The sequence below is a fragment of the Dryas octopetala genome, chromosome 1 (assembly GCF_963921425.1).
Source record: "Dryas octopetala chromosome 1, drDryOcto1.1, whole genome shotgun sequence".
Taxonomy (NCBI): domain Eukaryota; kingdom Viridiplantae; phylum Streptophyta; class Magnoliopsida; order Rosales; family Rosaceae; genus Dryas; species Dryas octopetala.
Window position 1 is genome coordinate 175,902 of NC_141366.1, and position 18,299 is coordinate 194,200.

General features: G+C 36.3%; 4 protein-coding genes across 5 annotated transcripts; 2 read left to right on the plus strand and 2 right to left on the minus strand.

The window, feature by feature from the left end:
* The first annotated feature begins 567 nt into the window (after positions 1-567).
* On the plus strand, positions 568-3,356 carry ZKT (protein containing PDZ domain, a K-box domain, and a TPR region). The gene is made up of 7 exons (XM_086228917.1): positions 568-1,119; positions 1,461-1,567; positions 1,801-1,895; positions 2,020-2,096; positions 2,409-2,529; positions 2,882-2,941; positions 3,017-3,356. The coding sequence occupies exons 1-7, from the start codon at positions 692-694 to the stop codon at positions 3,158-3,160; spliced, it is 1,032 nt and encodes a 343-aa protein (XP_086085043.1). The 5' UTR covers positions 568-691; the 3' UTR covers positions 3,161-3,356.
* A 434-nt stretch (positions 3,357-3,790) lies between these two features.
* LOC147295958 (uncharacterized) lies at positions 3,791-6,728 on the minus strand. Its single transcript, XM_086228918.1, has 2 exons — positions 5,457-6,728; positions 3,791-4,144 (listed from the first exon to the last, which is right to left on the minus strand). The coding sequence occupies exons 1-2, from the start codon at positions 5,798-5,800 to the stop codon at positions 4,081-4,083; spliced, it is 408 nt and encodes a 135-aa protein (XP_086085044.1). The 5' UTR covers positions 5,801-6,728; the 3' UTR covers positions 3,791-4,080.
* A 1,997-nt stretch (positions 6,729-8,725) lies between these two features.
* On the minus strand, positions 8,726-13,743 carry OVA5 (Lysyl-tRNA synthetase, class II). The gene is made up of 14 exons (XM_086247922.1): positions 13,420-13,743; positions 13,045-13,263; positions 12,695-12,806; positions 12,312-12,420; positions 11,989-12,046; positions 11,781-11,849; positions 11,454-11,561; positions 11,096-11,188; positions 10,794-10,898; positions 10,451-10,657; positions 10,194-10,288; positions 9,947-10,037; positions 9,374-9,547; positions 8,726-9,185 (listed from the first exon to the last, which is right to left on the minus strand). The coding sequence occupies exons 1-14, from the start codon at positions 13,699-13,701 to the stop codon at positions 9,093-9,095; spliced, it is 1,815 nt and encodes a 604-aa protein (XP_086104048.1). The 5' UTR covers positions 13,702-13,743; the 3' UTR covers positions 8,726-9,092.
* Positions 13,744-14,107: 364 nt separating this feature from the next.
* Positions 14,108-18,014, plus strand: LOC147295960 (uncharacterized). 2 transcript variants are annotated; one of them, XM_086255015.1, is made up of 2 exons: positions 14,108-14,536; positions 17,343-18,014. In XM_086255015.1, exon 1 carries the CDS (start codon positions 14,229-14,231, stop codon positions 14,511-14,513), a length of 285 nt encoding a protein of 94 aa, XP_086111141.1. In that variant the 5' UTR covers positions 14,108-14,228; the 3' UTR covers positions 14,514-14,536; positions 17,343-18,014. The 2 variants fall into 2 exon arrangements, with proteins under 2 accessions (XP_086111141.1, XP_086111133.1); XM_086255007.1 differs by having other exon boundaries at positions 14,110-14,536; positions 17,287-18,014.
* Positions 18,015-18,299: the final 285 nt, after the last annotated feature.

An 18,299-nucleotide genomic window follows, 5' to 3' on the forward strand; every position in this document is an offset into this window, starting at 1 on the left:
ATATGAGTATTCAGACGCATAATATTAAGTATTTTAATAAGACACATCAGAGTTCTTGGAGCATACAAGTAAGTACTATGTTGTTTTTTTTGCTGAGATTTGCTATTTTTCCTGTTCATGGCTCTCAGATTGTAGATGAACTTATATTGTCATCCATCAGATTGCCAATGCTGAACTGAAGACATAATAAATAATGTTTGGAAAAGAGACCACCCTTTTTCTTGCTGTACTACAGATTTATAAGCAGCCAATAAAACGATTAATGTTGTATGGAACTACAAGGCATATGCCAAAAACGACTTCTTGTTGATTGCCGTAAAAGGAAATTCCTCCTTTAAACGACAGTAGAATGCCCCCTAATTTCAGAGTCGAGTAATGTCGTTGGGCATCAATCAAGGCTAAAACATATCCTCAATTAACCATACGTACTATAAACGGTCCATTTTGTCAACCACCCATAAAAGTGACACGTGGCTTCACACCCTTGAATCGAAGACAACGGCCTATTAGAGCCACTAGTCATGGTCTTGTAATCCAAACCTCTTCTTCCTTTGAGACCAAACAAAGGATGGGATGGGATGGGATGGGATGGGATGGGATGGAACTTCCATTTCAAAGATCTTCTGCTTCAACTCTCAGCTAAAACAAGCAATTAGCAGTAGTAGTAGTAGACTGTAATAGACCAACGATCATGTCTTTAGCTCCGACAGGTCACCTATCTCTCTATTCTTCACCACCCTTGCCAAGAAGTGTTTTAAGCAACAAGCAGAACCCACTTCTGTTTGCTCAAACCAAGCTTTTTTCATCCAAGAATTGGTCATGTCTGAACACTTCAAGTTGTTTCCTCAATACCCATTTGGTTAAACTATCAATTTTCATCGTAAAAGCATCGGAAACTGAGTCTCAAACATCGAAACCAGCTGAAAGTGGACAAGAAGGAGAAGGAGAAGGAGGAGGAGAGGAAGCATATGAAGAGTATGAGGTAGAACTGCTGCAGCCTTATGGGCTGAGATTTGCCAAGGGCCGAGATGGTGGAACTTACATTGATGCGATTGCACCTGGTGGATTTGCTGACAAGACTGGCAAATTCACTGTTGGGGATAAAGTACTTGCCACCAGGTTGTCCTTACTTTCCATCTTCTCCCCCTACTTCTAATTTCTTAGTTTTGTATTTATTCTTGGAGGTTAAGAATAGTACCACTCTTGCATATATATTTGAACAATCATGCTTATTGCTTGATATTATGTCTTGAAAGGTTTGCCATGAAATTCATGAAACATTGGGCAATTATAGATATGAAGAGAAAGTTGTTTCCAACAAATTCCTGTCTTTCTATAGGGATTAATGAAGTACTTTGTCTGCTTATAATTTTTTTTTTTTTTTTTCTGAGAATGCAATTACCCTTTGCCAATGAGTACCTGTTTGTCAATGTGATCAAAGAGTTCTAAAATGCATGCAGTGCAGTTTTTGGGGATGAAATATGGGCTGCTGCTGAATATGGGAGGACCATGTACACCATTCGCCAGAGGGTGGGTCCACTACTCATGAAGATGCAGAAGAGATACGGTTAGCTCATCCTCTGTGCATGCTCTGTATTCATTATCATCTTCCACAATCTGAATGATTAAGTAAATTACACACACATTCAGTCAAGAACAACGAAAAACAAGCTTCTTTGAATTTTGTTCAAAGCTCATCCATTTCCCTAATTCAAACTTTCTTTTTTTTGGCCAATTCCCTAATTCAAACTTTTATGACTATCCGAGGTTGTCAACAATTTTTTTTTTTTTTTTTTCCAGGCAAGTTAGATACTGCAGGTGAATTAACTGAAAAGGAGATTATCAGAGCTGAAAGGAATTCTGGTGTAATTAGCAACAGAGTGAGGGAAATCCAAGTGAGTAACTCATTGTTCCATTTGGTAATATAAACAATGTTGAATTTTGTTTCTTCCTTATATAAGAGAGGTATTTCTAGAAAGGGCCTCCAGTGTAGTCTCTATAAGTTGTAAATGATTTCAGATGCAAAACTACTTGAGGAAAAAGGAACAGAAAGCACGGAGAGAAAGTGACCTTCGAGAAGGGCTGCAGCTTTACAAGTAGGCAGCTTGATCTTCGATTTCTCTCTCTCCTCTTTTTTCATTTTCTTATTTTGTGAGCATTGGTTTACATAATACTAATGGAATGGACTAAATCTTCATTCTTGATATTTACGGATTAGAATCTAGGATTCTGCTTTTTCTTTGTGATTTCTTTTCTCTTTTGTACAACATTCTCATTACTTTGAAGTCCATTTCTTTGATTATTAGTTATCCTAGAACACAACCAATAACTCTGAGGTCTGAACTTCAGATAATCAGAGATTCATCCCTCTGACAATTTTTTTTCTTTTCTTTTATTGGTTGACAAAGGAGTGCCAAATATGAGGAAGCATTGGAGAAATTTGAGTCAGTACTAGGACTAAGACCAAGCCCAGATGAAGCTTCAGTTGCAAGTTACAATGTTGCTTGTTGCTATTCCAAGCTTAATCAGGTATTGCTCTTGTTTGCATTAACAGAATACTTCTATTACCATTGATTTATGTTTTGCTTCAGAATTTCTCTTCATTATGTTTTGATCAACACACCAACTTTCCAGTAGTTTTGAGGTCTAGAGACACTCAGCAAAAACGCCTATTTATTTTAGCAGTTCTCAATATGCTTGCTTATTTATCTTAGCAGTTAGCTCAACCAGGAAAAATGTTTCCACCTGTGCTTATAACTTATTTATCGGTCTACACCTTATGCTCTTGCACAAATTAGATACTTCTTGAAGGATGCTCTCACTTTTCCTATTATTCATTTCCGTCCTCAACTACTTTATTTACATTTTAATTCCTAAACAGATACAAGCTGGACTCTCTGCACTTGAGGATGCCCTGAAATCTGGATTCGAAGACTTCAAGGTAATGTACCAATATTTAAGAATACCATGGTTTAGTTCATAGAGCTTCTTATGAACTTATTACTACTGTCAACAGAGAATCCGGACTGATCCTGACCTTGCCAATGTAAGAGCATCTGAGGAATTTGATCCTCTATTGAAAAGATTTGACGAATCATTCATCAATGAGAATGCCATCAATGCCATCAAATCTCTATTTGGCATTTTCAAAAAGGAATAGAGCCATGAGTTACTTGAGAAATTAAAGGACTTGAGCTGGTCTGCGTTTGAGCTTAATTCAAAGTCAATGAAGGGATTGACCGAGCAATCTGGTGCCTCAGACAGATCAGTTTCGCAATTATCAATTTGTTCATATATTGGATGAGTTTTGAAGAGATTTTTCTTTAGTGCTGCTTATTTCAACTTTTTTTCTCTGATGAGAGGATTCTACTAGTAATTTTCAAAAACTGAAGATAGAAGGAAACTTAAGAGGGTTAGAAAAAGTTTCATATAAGCTTCCTCAATCCTTGAAAATAAATTTGACACCAAATACACAACTACACTCTTTGAGTAGCATCCATGCTTGTGGCACGAAATATTACCTCAGCATTTCAGGACCACCAAATGGAGGATTTTCCAAATTCAGTGTAGACACTTAACCACATGGTGCCTTGCCCCTATTGATCAGAGCACCACTGCGAATTGGCAAACCCCTTTCAACATTTGCTGTTTCTTTATCTCGCAGTATAAAGATTCTTTTTTTCTTGCACATACACAGTATACAGTAGTCAACTAAACCTTTATACAAAAAATTTAGAACATTAATCTTCCGAAACATTAAGCGTCTAGGTGGTAAAATAACTAGTTGATGAAGTTTCAGAACTTGTGTGAAATTTCATAATCAGATGAATAAAATGTTGTGTAACACAAAAGAAACAGCTTAACATTCTTATAAGGGAAACCTAACTATCTACTCTGTTGACTTCCCAGAAAACAGCTTAACATTCTTGTGAGAGCTGGTGAGGCAAAATGAACTGAAACTGAATTTCAATCACTGCAGCTCTTGTGAAACTTTAGACTCATTACATGAGTATAAATTTCCCTCTTGTAATTGTTGTAGTTGCTTTAGAAATGTGCAGAGTGGAAGCCGATTGAGAAGGGTCATAAAATAACACAAATGCAGCCTCTTCTGCTCTCGTCTTCATTGTCAGTATCTTCTAGTTCACTGTCAAAGACATACAAGTTACAAAGTAATTAATTTGGTCAGAAATTAAAACCAAATTCACAACAGGTAACATGCACAGTGTCATTTTACGGCTTCCTTCTGAGAAGGAACTTTTCCAGGTTGTTTTTCATCTTTTAATCCTTTCTTTTAACAGCGATTTTTATAGTCTAATGTGCATTACATGTATTGAAAACATTAGTAAACATTTTAAGATGCTAACAAAAAAGAATCAGTAGTTCAAGGGGAGGTAAAACATACATTGATTGGCTAAGTCCACTTGGCACTTCTTATAAGCAAGATCAAATATTTAACTTGAAAATTGAAATAGGTAGGTCATGAGTCTGAGCCTTCATGACTCATGAGACATGCACATTGAATATGGTCATCCATACTATCTAAAGCCTATGTGCTGGTTTGTTAGATTTATTAAATGAAATGCTCAAAACATATCTCCACCATTCATAGGATTTCAGAGAATCTCTAATAAATGATATTTCTTAATCCTTCGGTTGAGTGGCCAATAATAATGGTCAATACATTTCTTCAGAAACAGAATGTAGAATATCCAGATAATATCCGACAGAAATGGACTAGTCCTTGATATCTGTTGCATCTGGGAAAACCACCTATTTAAGGATATCCCTAAAACAGATATCTCACTGAGAGATGTTCCTACATCCAGCACTTCTATATCCATCATCAAGGACTTTTATACCATCATCCACCATACTTATCCCAATTTTGGTGCCAACACTGAACATCCCTCTCACTAATAAATATTGCCAATTAATTTTGGGTTGAATGTTTCAATGTTCGTCCACCTATTGTAACCAAAGACTTTTCTCAATCTGCACCTCTGTTATTTCTCATGCTATAATCATCATCGCTGATACATATTCTTTATTACACCACCGTATTGTGTATTTGTGTCAGTTCTTTCCTAAAAGACAACTCTTTTCTATCTATAGAGTCTATAGTGTATGTTTAAACCAGTAACTGCCTCCTAAAAAGCAAGACTTAATCTTCACCTATTGAAATAAAAATAAAAAAGAGAAAATTTGTTTCTTATAACTTTATACTTGGATGAAAGATCCAAACTGCCCAAAAAAAAAAAGTACTACAAATTTCTTTATCAAGCTTGCTTTTTAAAATCGTGTATGTAGATTGTAGGATTTGCTGGATATTAATTGCAGAAATAAAGAAGCTGTCCTTTTTTACACAATTAATTGAAGAATTCCACCAAAGTAAAACTAAACAAAACAACAGAATTCCAAAACAATAATGCAGTAATGGAGGGGGAGAGAGAGAGCACCTGCATTCAAATTCCTTGATCTCAACAAGTTCTTTCCCTAGAAAGTCCATCCACTGTACTCTCTTCTTCACCTCCTTTTCGGGAGCACCAGAGTCCAAATTCTGCTTTCTGAGACTACTTTTGAGACAATTCTCAGCTGGTTTTGGATTCCCATCTAAACTCTCTTCCTTGATCTCAAGGGTCTCATCAGATAACTGATCAGAGGTTTCAGGAACTGACACAAGTTTTGAGGGCACATGTGGGGTATTTTCTAATTTCAGTGGTCCAGGAGTGTATATATGAGGGGATGGTTTACAAAAGCAAATGAAGGGGGGACAATGAATCTTGCAAAACAAAAACCTCATCAAAATCTGCCTGATTGATTAACAACTTACCATTACTGCAAATAGCCCATTCTACACTTCCAATCTCAAAGATTGCATCCAACTATAACTTCAACTGTTGTTTTTTCTCAGAGGGTATATAATGATTGAAACCAAAGTACCCAAGAAGAGAATTTCAAAACCAAAATGTAAATTGAGTTGGCACTTATCTGTAGGAGATGAAAACCATGAAAAAAGTATTTTTACTAAAAAAAAAATTCCTTTTTTTTTTTTTTTTTTGGTATCCCTTTGAAGAATTGAAGCTAAAATGCAATATGGATGCTGAGTTTCAAGGGTTTGAATGAGGAAGCAAGTTGATATTTTTTGTTTCAGAGAAATTAGTGAAACCCAGAAGGAATATGAGTTTTAAAGGCTTATGACGTTGGGTTCCAATTCCAAAAGAAGAAATGGGGTTCTCTCAAACCATCCTAAAACTGATCCAGAAACCTCGGTTTCCCCTGTTTCAGGCTTTTGATGGTGGATTGCCCTTTTATAATCTACTCGAACTGGAAGAAAGCAATTTTTTTGTGGATCCTGAAATACAATGATACCCTCTTTCAGGGTTTCACCTCCATGGACATTGTTGAAAGTAAGGAAGAAATCTTATGAGAGGGCAAAGTGTAGACCCTAGAATTTAGAAAGAACAAAAGAAAGCAAACCTTAGCTGGAAAGCCAACAGAAAGAAAGATACACCAATTTGGAAATTTGGAAGACAGGCCCAACCGTCCAACATTCCATCATGTAACTGTTAATCCCTGATCCAAAAGGAACTTCAACAGTAACTGCCTGCCATAAATATAATTAAATAGCTTTTAGACTTGAAAGCTTCTTTCCCTACCAACCAACAAGTAATGTAAGGAACTTCAACAGTAACTGCCATAATTATTTTGTTCTTTCTGAATTTGATTGGATGCCCGCCAGCTTTTTTACTTAAACTTGAGTAAACAAACAAAGGCTTGATTGAAATTTTAAGCAGGGTTCCATAAGACTGAGTTAGTCAAATAGTATAAAATGGTATCAGAAAAGAATGAATCCATTTCCAGTCTCCAGATATGAAAATTAATTGTGATATTCGAAGGGAGAATATTTATTTATTCAATTAAATATGGGTTAATTAATTATATAGGGTGACTCATGAGTCATGACTGTATTCTGTTTTCAGCAGCAATTCTAAAACTTATTACATTGACCTGACCCAGCTCATCAACCACAACCCTTCCATTGGGATCAAACTCCACTATGCAAGACATGCCATCTCTCAATGGTCCATTTTCTCTTTATATATATATATATATATATATATTGTTTTTTTTCTTGTTGTAGATGATCCAAAATGATGAATGTCCTATTTTGGTCAGGCACTCAGGCGGTCAGGCCCAAGTATTTTTATTATTATAACTGATTGCCATTAAGGCTCCAAATCTTCTTTTTGTTTTAAAAGGTACCACCAGATCTTCCAAGTTGCTTCACATGCATGTGTGTTTATTCTTTATGAAGTTTTTAAGGAATTTTTAAGCGTTTAAGCACAAGCAAACCATAGATTGCTTGGGGATCAGATGAGGGTTGACCTTTTCAAATGCTTAAATGCTAACCTCAATTGATTACTATTGTTTAATGAGTCATTCTTATTCTTTCCTCATTATGAATTTGGCTGAATGGCTGCCTTTTCTCGGAAGATGTTTTTTTCTCTTCTTCTATCACTTTAGATGCACCTTTTGATTATAGCTATATTAATGTGATACTCCTTTTGAAAGCTACCTAGATTAAGATAGGTTATATTATTAGTTGCATACATGCATTGAAGGCAAATGACATGAAATTTTGTACCGACATTGCCTAAGTAATGGATATCCTTTGCTTCTGTCGTACCCCCACGTAAAACCTTAGTCATACGCTTAAGCTAGAATAAGTATATACCTTCTCTATACACAAAAATTCATCCTTGTTTTGTTACAATGTTAACCAAAGTAGTGCATAATATGATATGCTCAGTCTCTCAGATTCGTTTAATTTTTTGTTATACCTTGCCATTCACAGATAGACTTCATGGCTCATATATTAATAATATAAATTCAAGATGATAATTGCACACTGATATATACTATATATTAAACAAAATCATAATCATGTTGAGAAAGCTAGGTAAATAATTGTGGGCATGTACACATTGATATATGTGGTAGCGGGCCTCATGTTAACAGGGCATGGGTTGGGACTTGGGACCCAGTAATCCAATAGGTATGCAACATCTGTAAACCATATAATTTGAGAAGCCAAAAGAAGCAGGTGATGATTCAGAAGAACCCAGGTCAGATCATGAAAGGGGATGCCAATTGTAGCTTTTTCATGTGTTAGCAGACAAGCGCATGCCCTCATGTTTATCATTGTGGGGGCAAAAAGGTCCCTCCTCTTTTGCAAATCTGTCTTGCTCTTGCAAGACTTGCATGATAACTACTAAAAATACAAAAATTACACAAATAGTTGAGAGAGATATGCTAGGCATACCAGGCTGTTACAACTTCTCACCCAAAGTCGCTTATACTTCACTCTAAAGAAGGAGCATGAAGATATTTACAAACGCGCATGTACTGCAAGTGAAGGACATTTTCTGCCAGCTTCAACTAAAGTGTTGTTGAAAATTTAATCACTCATAAGCAAATTTCCAACTGCAATATGATTTTAGAAGCATCAAGTAACAGTTAACATGAATCACACGCCATCACTTGGTGATAACTGCACACCCTCATACCATCGTTTATGTCAAAAATTGAAGAAAGAACGGCCTAAAATATGTTTCCAGGCTTCAAATATGTTCTAGGCACAGAGCCATATGGCAAGCCTAGGGAAATACATCACATTGGGTAAGCAAACCTTCATGAGGTTGATCACAATTCATAAAGCACCAACAAAATAAATGCATCAGGTTGATGATCTCAACTCTCTATCATATCATTAAAACCATATTGTTTACATCCCTGCGATCTACCATTTTCCAACAACCAATATCACTTTGCCCATCAAATGGCTCAAAGGGCCTTGGTTGATAGAGTTAACGCAAGACATGGCCAAAAGAGTATACAGAAGGGCAACCATGAAATCAAAAACAGGGAAGCCCCAAAACTATGCCTGGTAAGTGGTAACTGCTCATACTAGTAAGCTGTGATATTTGTCCATGAAACTGGACATCAGTAAAAAAAATTTTAAAAAAATAAAACAGGCTCCAGTTTGTCCTCAATATAATCAAAACAATCCTAGGCCCCTTGCCTCTGTCTCATTATTGCTGAATTTTAAGCACCGGGAAGGCAATTACATCTCTGATACTAGCTGAGTTTGTTAAAAGCATAACTAGCCTGTCAATTCCAAGTCCCTGAAACATAAGTTCTTTCCATTAGGGATTTGCTTTACAGGGATGTATGAGAAATATAAATTGAACGAAAAATTAAATCAACAATGCCCTTAATTTCTTCAATTCATTTTGAATTGTAATCAAATGACCTTCAACTATACCCAAAAACTATCTAGAAAATTTACAGAGATGCAGAAGGATGACCATACCATTCCTGAAGCTGGAGGCATCCCATATTCCAAGGCTGTAAGGAAATCATCATCAAGAGTCACTTCATATGAGTCATCATTTTCCTTTTTTTTATCATCTGCACTATCTATTTCTGAAGCAGCTGCTGCTCTCTTCTCATTGTGCTGCCTCACCTGCTCTTCCAAGCGTCCTCTCTGCCAAAATCTACAACCAATGAAATTCTTTTCTATGCTTTGTATTTGAAACCAACCTAGTAATGTTTTCATTAGCTACCAAAACAGAAAAGTAACAACTAGTCATGCTTTCTTGTGTATTTCCCCTGTAAAGAAACTAGAAGAAAAAAAAAAACGCAAATAGGGTAAAACAACATGCGTGCCATTGATATACATATCATAAAATATTCCATTTCCAAATCTTACATTGAAAATGCTGTATATTTGTTGAGGAAGAGTAATTTAACAATATTATAAAAGGAGGCTTATATTAGCATGATTAGCAGTTTAGCGCACACAGCTCTCCCACCTATCCAAACCCTCATGTGAAATATATGGAACAAGTTGCAGTTGCAATAGCCAATCAGTGTTCATGATTACCTGATCCATAGGATCGGTCAATTCAGAGAAAGCATTGGCCAGCTCACGACCACAGATAAAGAGTTCAAATCTTTCCGTCAACCCTGCATGCCTAATTTGGAGGAATGAAGGAGTAAAAATACCAAAATGCAAATAAGAGCTTGGTAAATGTATCAGAGTAATTACTCATCTTTCGCTATGAAATGTTTCTTCATTGCATGCAAGGAAGTTAATGTAATTTAACCAATACATGGTAAAACATTAATACCTCCGATGTGGCTTGGCCAGAGGAGATATCTCAATAGGATAGTCTAAAACAAATGTGGGTTGTAGAAGCTTTGGTTCTACAACAATCTCAAAAACCTGGAAAAATGATTCAAAGCTGAATACTTAGGACAGCAAAAAGTAGTCAACCTAAAATAAAATAAAATAAAATCCACACAAAAACCAATCAGGCAAACTAATAAATTGACCTATGGGCATAGAAAACCAAATCAGAAATATGGATAATAGGTGTAGACCGACCTCATTAACAAGGTGGCCAATAGATGAGCATGCTTCAATGGAAAATTTGTATTTGTAATCAAGGTCAACTCCAAGTTTCTTCAGAATAACTTCTTTAGCAACTTTAAGATCATTTCCTAAATCATCGAAATCAACCCCAGTGGCTTCTTTTACAAGGTTGTGCATGGTTTCCCTCCTCCAAGGCCGCTCGAGATGTATCTCCACCCCCTGCATAGAATATGATAGTTACAACAGATTAAAATCAACGTTGTCATGCATCACTAAGCAGGTGTGATTACCCTTGTTTTCACACCAATGTCAAGCACAAAGAAAATCCTGCAAGTCGGGGTGAAGGCACATTCACCTGGTAATCAACGGTAAGATTCCCATGAACTGCAAGAGCACATCGTGTAACAATTTCCTCTGCCATGTTCATCATGCTTTCATAGTCTGAATATGCTTCATACATCTAAGATCAAACTAATACCAATAATGATCAGAGCTTCACTTGATAAAACTAAGAAAGTCAAATATCTAACTATGTCCAACTGGTAAAGCAAGGCTCCAATATAATGTAAAGCACATTATCAAACAAAATAGACAGTGAATTTTTATTTTTTTGTTACAAAGGGGGTCTAAGCCCATAAACAGTGAAAATTAATTTACCTCTATAGTGGTAAATTCGGGATTATGCCGAGTTGAAATGCCTTCATTCCTGAATATTCGGCCAATCTCATACACCTTTTCAAACCCCCCAACCTGTCATCCACAGACAGATCCTATTCAATAATCCTGATGATTATGATGATGGTGATGATGACGGCAACAATGACGATAAAAGGAAACACTTGGAATTTTTTTTTTACAGTCCCACAAGTATGAGTACAAGCTATAGGTAACAACTTTTGCAGGTCAGCATTTAATGAAACAATCAAGGTATATAGCAATAAACAGAAGCTCGGGAAGTATGATATGTAAAACCCCACCAGCACTTATTCCAGAAAGAAAAAGAAAAAACACTCACCAACATTCTCTTTAAGTGGAGCTCAGTCGCTATTCTCAAATACAGGTCCCTTCCAAGTGAATTATGGTATGTAACAAATGGCCTAGCTTCCGCTCCACCAGCTGCTCCCTAGTTGATCAAATTAATTAAAAACCAAGTCCCAGGTATATATAATCCTTGTGCAATTCGCATATGGCATCAGAATTAAATCATAAAAATAAGCAGAAATTAACTATTTCAGGCAATAAATAAACAAATTACTTCTAATCAGAAAATGGCCAAACAATCTATCAAATCAACTGTGCTAGAACTCCATGCAACTATGAAAATGTGAAGATATTGACAAACCTGCAGAACTGGAGTTTCAACTTCAACAAAACCAAAAGATTCCACTGCCTTGCGTATCTCTGATACAATCTACTCAGTAAAATAAATGAGTAATCACTTTCAAGCATGGAACTATAAATGTGAAAATTCTCAAACATAAAAAAGAACTTCTCACACACCTAGAAGGCTTTAATTGTTTTATGGTTAGGAGAGAAGATGAATGTCTTACCTTTGCTCTTTTCCGAAATACATCAGCTACCTCAGGATTTGCAATCATATCTACATACCTAAATAGGAAGATGAAAAACGGATACGACCAAGTAAAGAAATTAGACAATTTGCAGGCCAACCAAAGCCTTATGCAAATCAATGACAAACTAAAATAACACAAAATAAAACAAAACAAGAACTATAAGAACTAAATCCTTCATCCATATTCACCTAACACATGTCAGCCTTACCATGAAATCATTTCAATCTCTAATGTTACAGGCATACAAAATGCGATACTCAGAAAAAGAAAAACAAAAACAGAAAGAAAGATCAACTCACCGTTGACGGTAGCGCTTATCCACATCTGTTAGACCGTGATATTTGTCTGGCAGCGGGAGTAGAGACTTTGTAAGGATTGCAAAAGAATTCACATAAACAGAAAGCTCCCCTGAGGAATAAACCATGAAAAAGTCTTAGCTCTCTTTGAAAGACTTTGGAGCTAATTTCACCTCTTTTTTTAGAAAGCCTAAAACTTGTTGATGGTTTTAGATCATTAACCAATGAAAATTCACATTTTTACTTTTAGTTAGCAACTGATCCATAACTTAGGATGTTAGCAACTGATCCATAACTTAGGATTAAGGTAATCTAATCCTTGTTTGTTTTACTCTGGAGGAGAAGCTTACTAAATAAATATGAGTAAGAAACTTTCCAAAACCTACCTTTCTCTGTGCGTTTGATGGATCCACTAGCACCAAGTATATCACCAATGTCAACAAGTGCCTTTAACTGGTCAAATTGATCATTTGCGAGCCGTTCCTTTTCACAGTAAAGCTGAAACCGAATATTTATAACTTCAGTCAATGCCTTGCTATAAATTTTAGTTCTGTTTTTTAAAGGAACATAAAAATATGATTTTGAAAGAGACCAGGAAAGATTCTTTTCAAAAAAAAAAAAAAGAGACCAGGAAAGAGATATCAGCATCGAATGTTAGCAAACATGAGACATGCTAAGACATACTTAACATGCTAATATCAAATCACAAGGGTAACAAGTGAAGTGAGCGAGCAACCTGAATTGTTCCAGAATCATCCCTTAGCGTAAAAAATGCAAGCTTTCCAAAGGCTCTGCGAGCCACAATTCTTCCTGCTACAGATACATCACCTTTGTCGCTTTTTAACTCTTCACCATTCCCTAAATCCCTATGTATATCTCGGAGCTGATGAGCAGTGTGAGTCCTTTCCCATCCGTAAGCATATGGCTCCAAACCTTTGCTCCTCAATTCTTCTACCTATATATATAAACCCAAATAAAATTGAAGTAAAGGAAATAAATTTGAAACCCAGAGTTGGAGTTTGAGTTCCTTCCCAACAACCAACCAAGCAGAGGTTTATAAAGCTTCAAACTTTCAGTCAGTGAGACTCAGAGCTTCATTTAAAAAATTTACCTTCTTTAAGCGAATGGCTCGAACAGCGTCCCTATCGGACGTGGAGGATGATGTCGATAAACGGCGGTTGCGGCCGCCGACTCTTGCGGCACGGCCACCGGCGTTGTTGGTGTTGGTGGTGATGGAGGAGGAAGAGCAACAACGGAGGACAAGACCAGAATAAGAAGAAGAAGATGAAGAAGATGAAGAAGATGGTCGCCGCCTGAGGGTGGTGGAAGAGGCAAAGCGAAAGAGGTGCTTCAATGGTTGCGAGGATAGACTCCACAGCTTCAGCGCATCCATCTCTTCTTTGCGACTTTGTTTGTTTGGTTCACACTTCTGTACTTCACTTCCAAAGTTCCAATCCAACCTTCTTATTTTTATTAGTTTAGTTTAAAGACAACATTCGACATCCAATGGGCCTCTCAACATAATCAGTCCATGGACCAAGGAACCAATAGTGGGCTTTGTGAAACGGGCTATACCTTCATGCACTAGGCATCCGAGAACGGGAAACTTTGCTATGCGCCTATGAGGCTATGCCTTCCAATCGTCAACATTTACATGTACACTTTTGTAAGCCATTTACATGATTACATGTAGAGAGACAAAATGGGTCGTTCTCACTTGTCACTACAAATTATGGTGCATTGAATGAGGCTATAGTGATTGATGTAAAATGGCCTGCCTTATAGTAGATGTAGATGACTAGATGCGGTGTTTATCCATCCATGACTGGAGGAGTCTCCAAGTCTCCAACACAAGACTAGCACAAGTTAGAAGAACTGGCGGGTCGAATTTTGAGTTTTAAGATACAATTTGATACAAAAATGGTGTTCAACAGCTTGATAGCGGTGTCTGTGGCACACTTATCAGCCGACATGTGGCAGTACTTGGCATGCCTCCCTCTCCCAGAGCGTCTGAGCAGCCATGAGCTGTTAGATCTCCTGTGCTGCTTCCCTTTGCAACAGTTGGGTCGTCTCGCTCTCTGCCTCTGGACCTTCCTCTGCATCCCTCCTCCGGACTCCTACTACTCCTACTCTTACTCTGACTCTGATGCCTCCTCCTCCGCCCTTGATTACGATGACTATTACTACGACTCGCATTCTGATTGACAGCTCATTCTTCATTTCACCCTGTACAGTAACTTCTCTTCTTCTCTGCTTTCTTTATCATTCTATTTCTTCGAATCTTGGGTTTGTCCTCATTTGGTTGACTATGGATTTTTATTTCTTTTTCTTTCTGAATGATGGATCAAGCGAATTGTTTGAATTCATGTATTGGGGTTTTCAGGATTTCCTTTTCTGTCTTCTTTTTAAATTCAATGGCTGATTAGTGTTAAGTTCAGGAAACTGTATGCGGAGTGCAAAAGCGCTTCCCTTTCAGCAAAAAAAAAAATTGTTAGAATTAAGCCTTCCAAGAGTTGGTTGCCCTTAAACATGGATGAAAAAGTTTGTGCTTGTGATATTCACTTGTTATATTTATATATGTAGTATGAATGTCTTTGCTATCAACCTGCATGTTTTACTAGCTATATATGATTGAAAACTCCTAGTTGCTGCTGATATGTAATGCAGAGGCTATGAAATCAATGCACTCAAATTTGGCTTGAGGGTTCACAAGTGTCAAGTTTAACATCAAGTAGATATATCAAATATCACTTTACCAATACCCCAGATCAATAGGGTGATGCTAAACTCAGGGTCGATATGTGGTAACATTGCAATTAACGAATTGAAGGTGAATTAGTGAATGAAGTAAGAATTGTCCAGTTTCACTCATGCGTTATGAAAACATTAAGTCAAACTTGATTTTTCAAAACACTGCTTGAGATCTGGGATTTCTTTTGATTTGGGTTGCACAGATTCATCTGTCAGATCTGAGGATGAGGATGAGGATGAAGGAATGGAAAGTTGAAGATTTTACAAACAGGAATAATCACATTTAATGAATTTGTATAACTGACTTCAAAATCATAAGAGTCCATTGTAAATTTTGTGATATGTGGAGCACAGGCCATCAACTGTACTGATCTTTAGTGAGCTGATCCATGTTAATGTCTTAGTATCTGAAATTGAAACAAATACCATGGAGGTGATTTAGTGAATGAAGTAAGAATTGTCCAGTTTCACTCATGCGTTATGAAAACATTAAGTCAAACTTGATTTTTCAAAACACTGCTTGAGATCTGGGATTTCTTTTGATTTGGGTTGCACAGATTCATCTGTCAGATCTGAGGATGAGGATGAGGATGAAGGAATGGAAAGTTGAAGATTTTACAAACAGGAATAATCACATTTAATGAATTTGTATAACTGACTTCAAAATCATAAGAGTCCATTGTAAATTTTGTGATATGTGGAGCACAGGCCATCAACTGTACTGATCTTTAGTGAGCTGATCCATGTTAATGTCTTAGTATCTGAAATTGAAACAAATACCATGGAGCATTCTAGTTGGCCAGTTAGCATTAACAATAGTCTGCCATACTTTAAGTTGGAAATTAGAGAATAGGGCATGTGTTCACCGAATGCTGAGTGGTAAGGCATGTGTTTCGTAGATTGATCTATCACACGATTGATGGTCTACAAAGAGCTCCAAGATAGAAAATTCCTTGAATTTCAGTTCTAACATGGCAATTTTAGGAAATATGTCTCATTCCTCTTGTGGTAGAAAACTAAGTTTCTGGATCCCTACTAGTATTTGGGAGATGATGATCTGTGCTCATTGGCCTGATCCTTTGCAAGACATCATGCTATGTCAATGTAAGGGAAACGAAACCCATCTTCTTTCATACAATGGTATTTTAGATAGTCTGTATTCAATTAAGAAGACCTTGGTCTTCTATTGAATGAAACCTTGGCAAAATATCCAATTCTCATGTTGCTGAATAACCTTAAAATTAGTACATTTTTTGCTTAAATTTCTTTTGTTTTCCATTTATTTTGAAACGGAAGTTCCAGAATTACATAAACTTGATGGGGTTCCATATATCCCCTCCAGAGTTGTGCTTCTTTAGAAGAATTGGTTCTTGCTGGAAGTAATTGGGATAGGAAGAAAATATAGAAATATATTCATTCTTGGAAATTGTTGATTTGATGAGCATTTGTTGATACTCCATGGATTTGGTTTGGTCAATGTAACTGTGTTGAATATCACTGCAGAGCAGGCTTAGCTTCATGTTAGTTAGATTATGGGTCATTCCTGCATGGCAAGAAAAATTACTTTCTGAATACAATTAAGTTGAGATCCCAGTGATGTTTGTTTTTCGTTTTTGTATGAAAGCTTTAAATAGTCTTAGATCCTTGCAACTGATTTTTGATTTCTAGGGATTTTATTTTACCTAGAATGATTGGTATTTGCTGGTCACATTATATTTACAAATTATATTAGAATAGTGAATGATAAAATTAACAATTAGATAACGCTCAACATAGCATCTTACTTTTTGCAGTCATGTACTTCATTTGAGGTTTCTTGGCTTTGATTTGATGTACTCAGGAGCATTAATAAGCTAATGAGACCAAGGAATTGGTAGATTCAAACTGAGGGTTATTAGATTTAAGAAGAACTAAAGAGTCTAACATGAGGCAAATACATCAAATGCAACTTTAGCAAGATCCAAAATTGATAGGGTGATCACTAAATTGTTAATCACATAATTTAATTAAGCTAAAATGTAAATTTTTATTTAAGGTAAATTACAACTTTATGTCACTGATTGATGGTCAACAGGGCAAAGTGGTTTGACAAAAAGCTTTTAGAAAATGAAAATTAAGTACCCTGTATTATTACTGGAATGGTTTTGTCTCTGAGATTGTTCATGGAGTTAGAGTAATTAGGACAATGGAAATGCTCTCACTAGTTTAATGTTTTACAATACTACAGAGAGTGGAAATGACTTCTGAAGCAAGTCTTGATTGCTCTAAAAACTGTGTTTCCAGGAGCCAAGAATAATGAACTCAAGAATTGAGGACCTCCACACTGGAATTCTGTATTGGGAAAATGTACAACCAGCTGCAACATTTTAGAAAGAAAGAGTTGATTGTGATGCCTCATGTCTGAGACATTTATTCTATTAGTGATACTTCATACTAGTCCTAGTCAAATTTCTAGCCGGAGAGAGAAATACAGAAAATCATACAAGTATTTAGAAGTTCTCGATTTATCATGTCCTAACTGGAAACCGGGTTGTAAGATGTAACTAATTGAAACCTTGGATCTTTGTTTTTGTACAGTAGTTGACATGAGAGACATATAATAGTTATGAATGTGAGATACTAAAAATATACCAAAAGAATGCATGTTCAGAGATTTATTTCATGGGGATAAGTGTCATTTTGCTCCTCAGACTATTACACTTGTATCAGTTTACAACCTAGATTTTTAATTTAGATAAGGTACTTAACTTCTTCAATTTTGCCAATTGAGGTAATTCCGTCAATTTACTCGGTAAATTGATACAAGTGATGGGCACATGACTACCATTTTTTCCTCAATAAGGACTCTTCGTGATGGGGATTTGACTTTGTGTAAACGAAGTTTTAGATGTAGAGCGAGTAAAAAGTCGAGTACCTTACATTTCCAAATTGGAAGTCTGGGAAGTAAAATGATACAAGTGCAATAATCGGGGGAGCAAAATGACATTTATCTCTAAGTCTATGCTATTATTTTTCATTCCTTTTCCTGTGGCAGTAGAAGTAAGAAATTCGTGGATCCCAACTTATAACATGAGATACATAAGCTCAGTAGGCTGACATTCTGCTAGAAACATGCAATGAGAGTCCTGAAGAAAATCAAATATGTTTTTCGTTGCTTAATCTATCCATATATTCTGCAATTTGATCTAACAAACCTTTGACTAAAAGTGGATAAGCTTTACTTGATACTTTTTTGTTGCT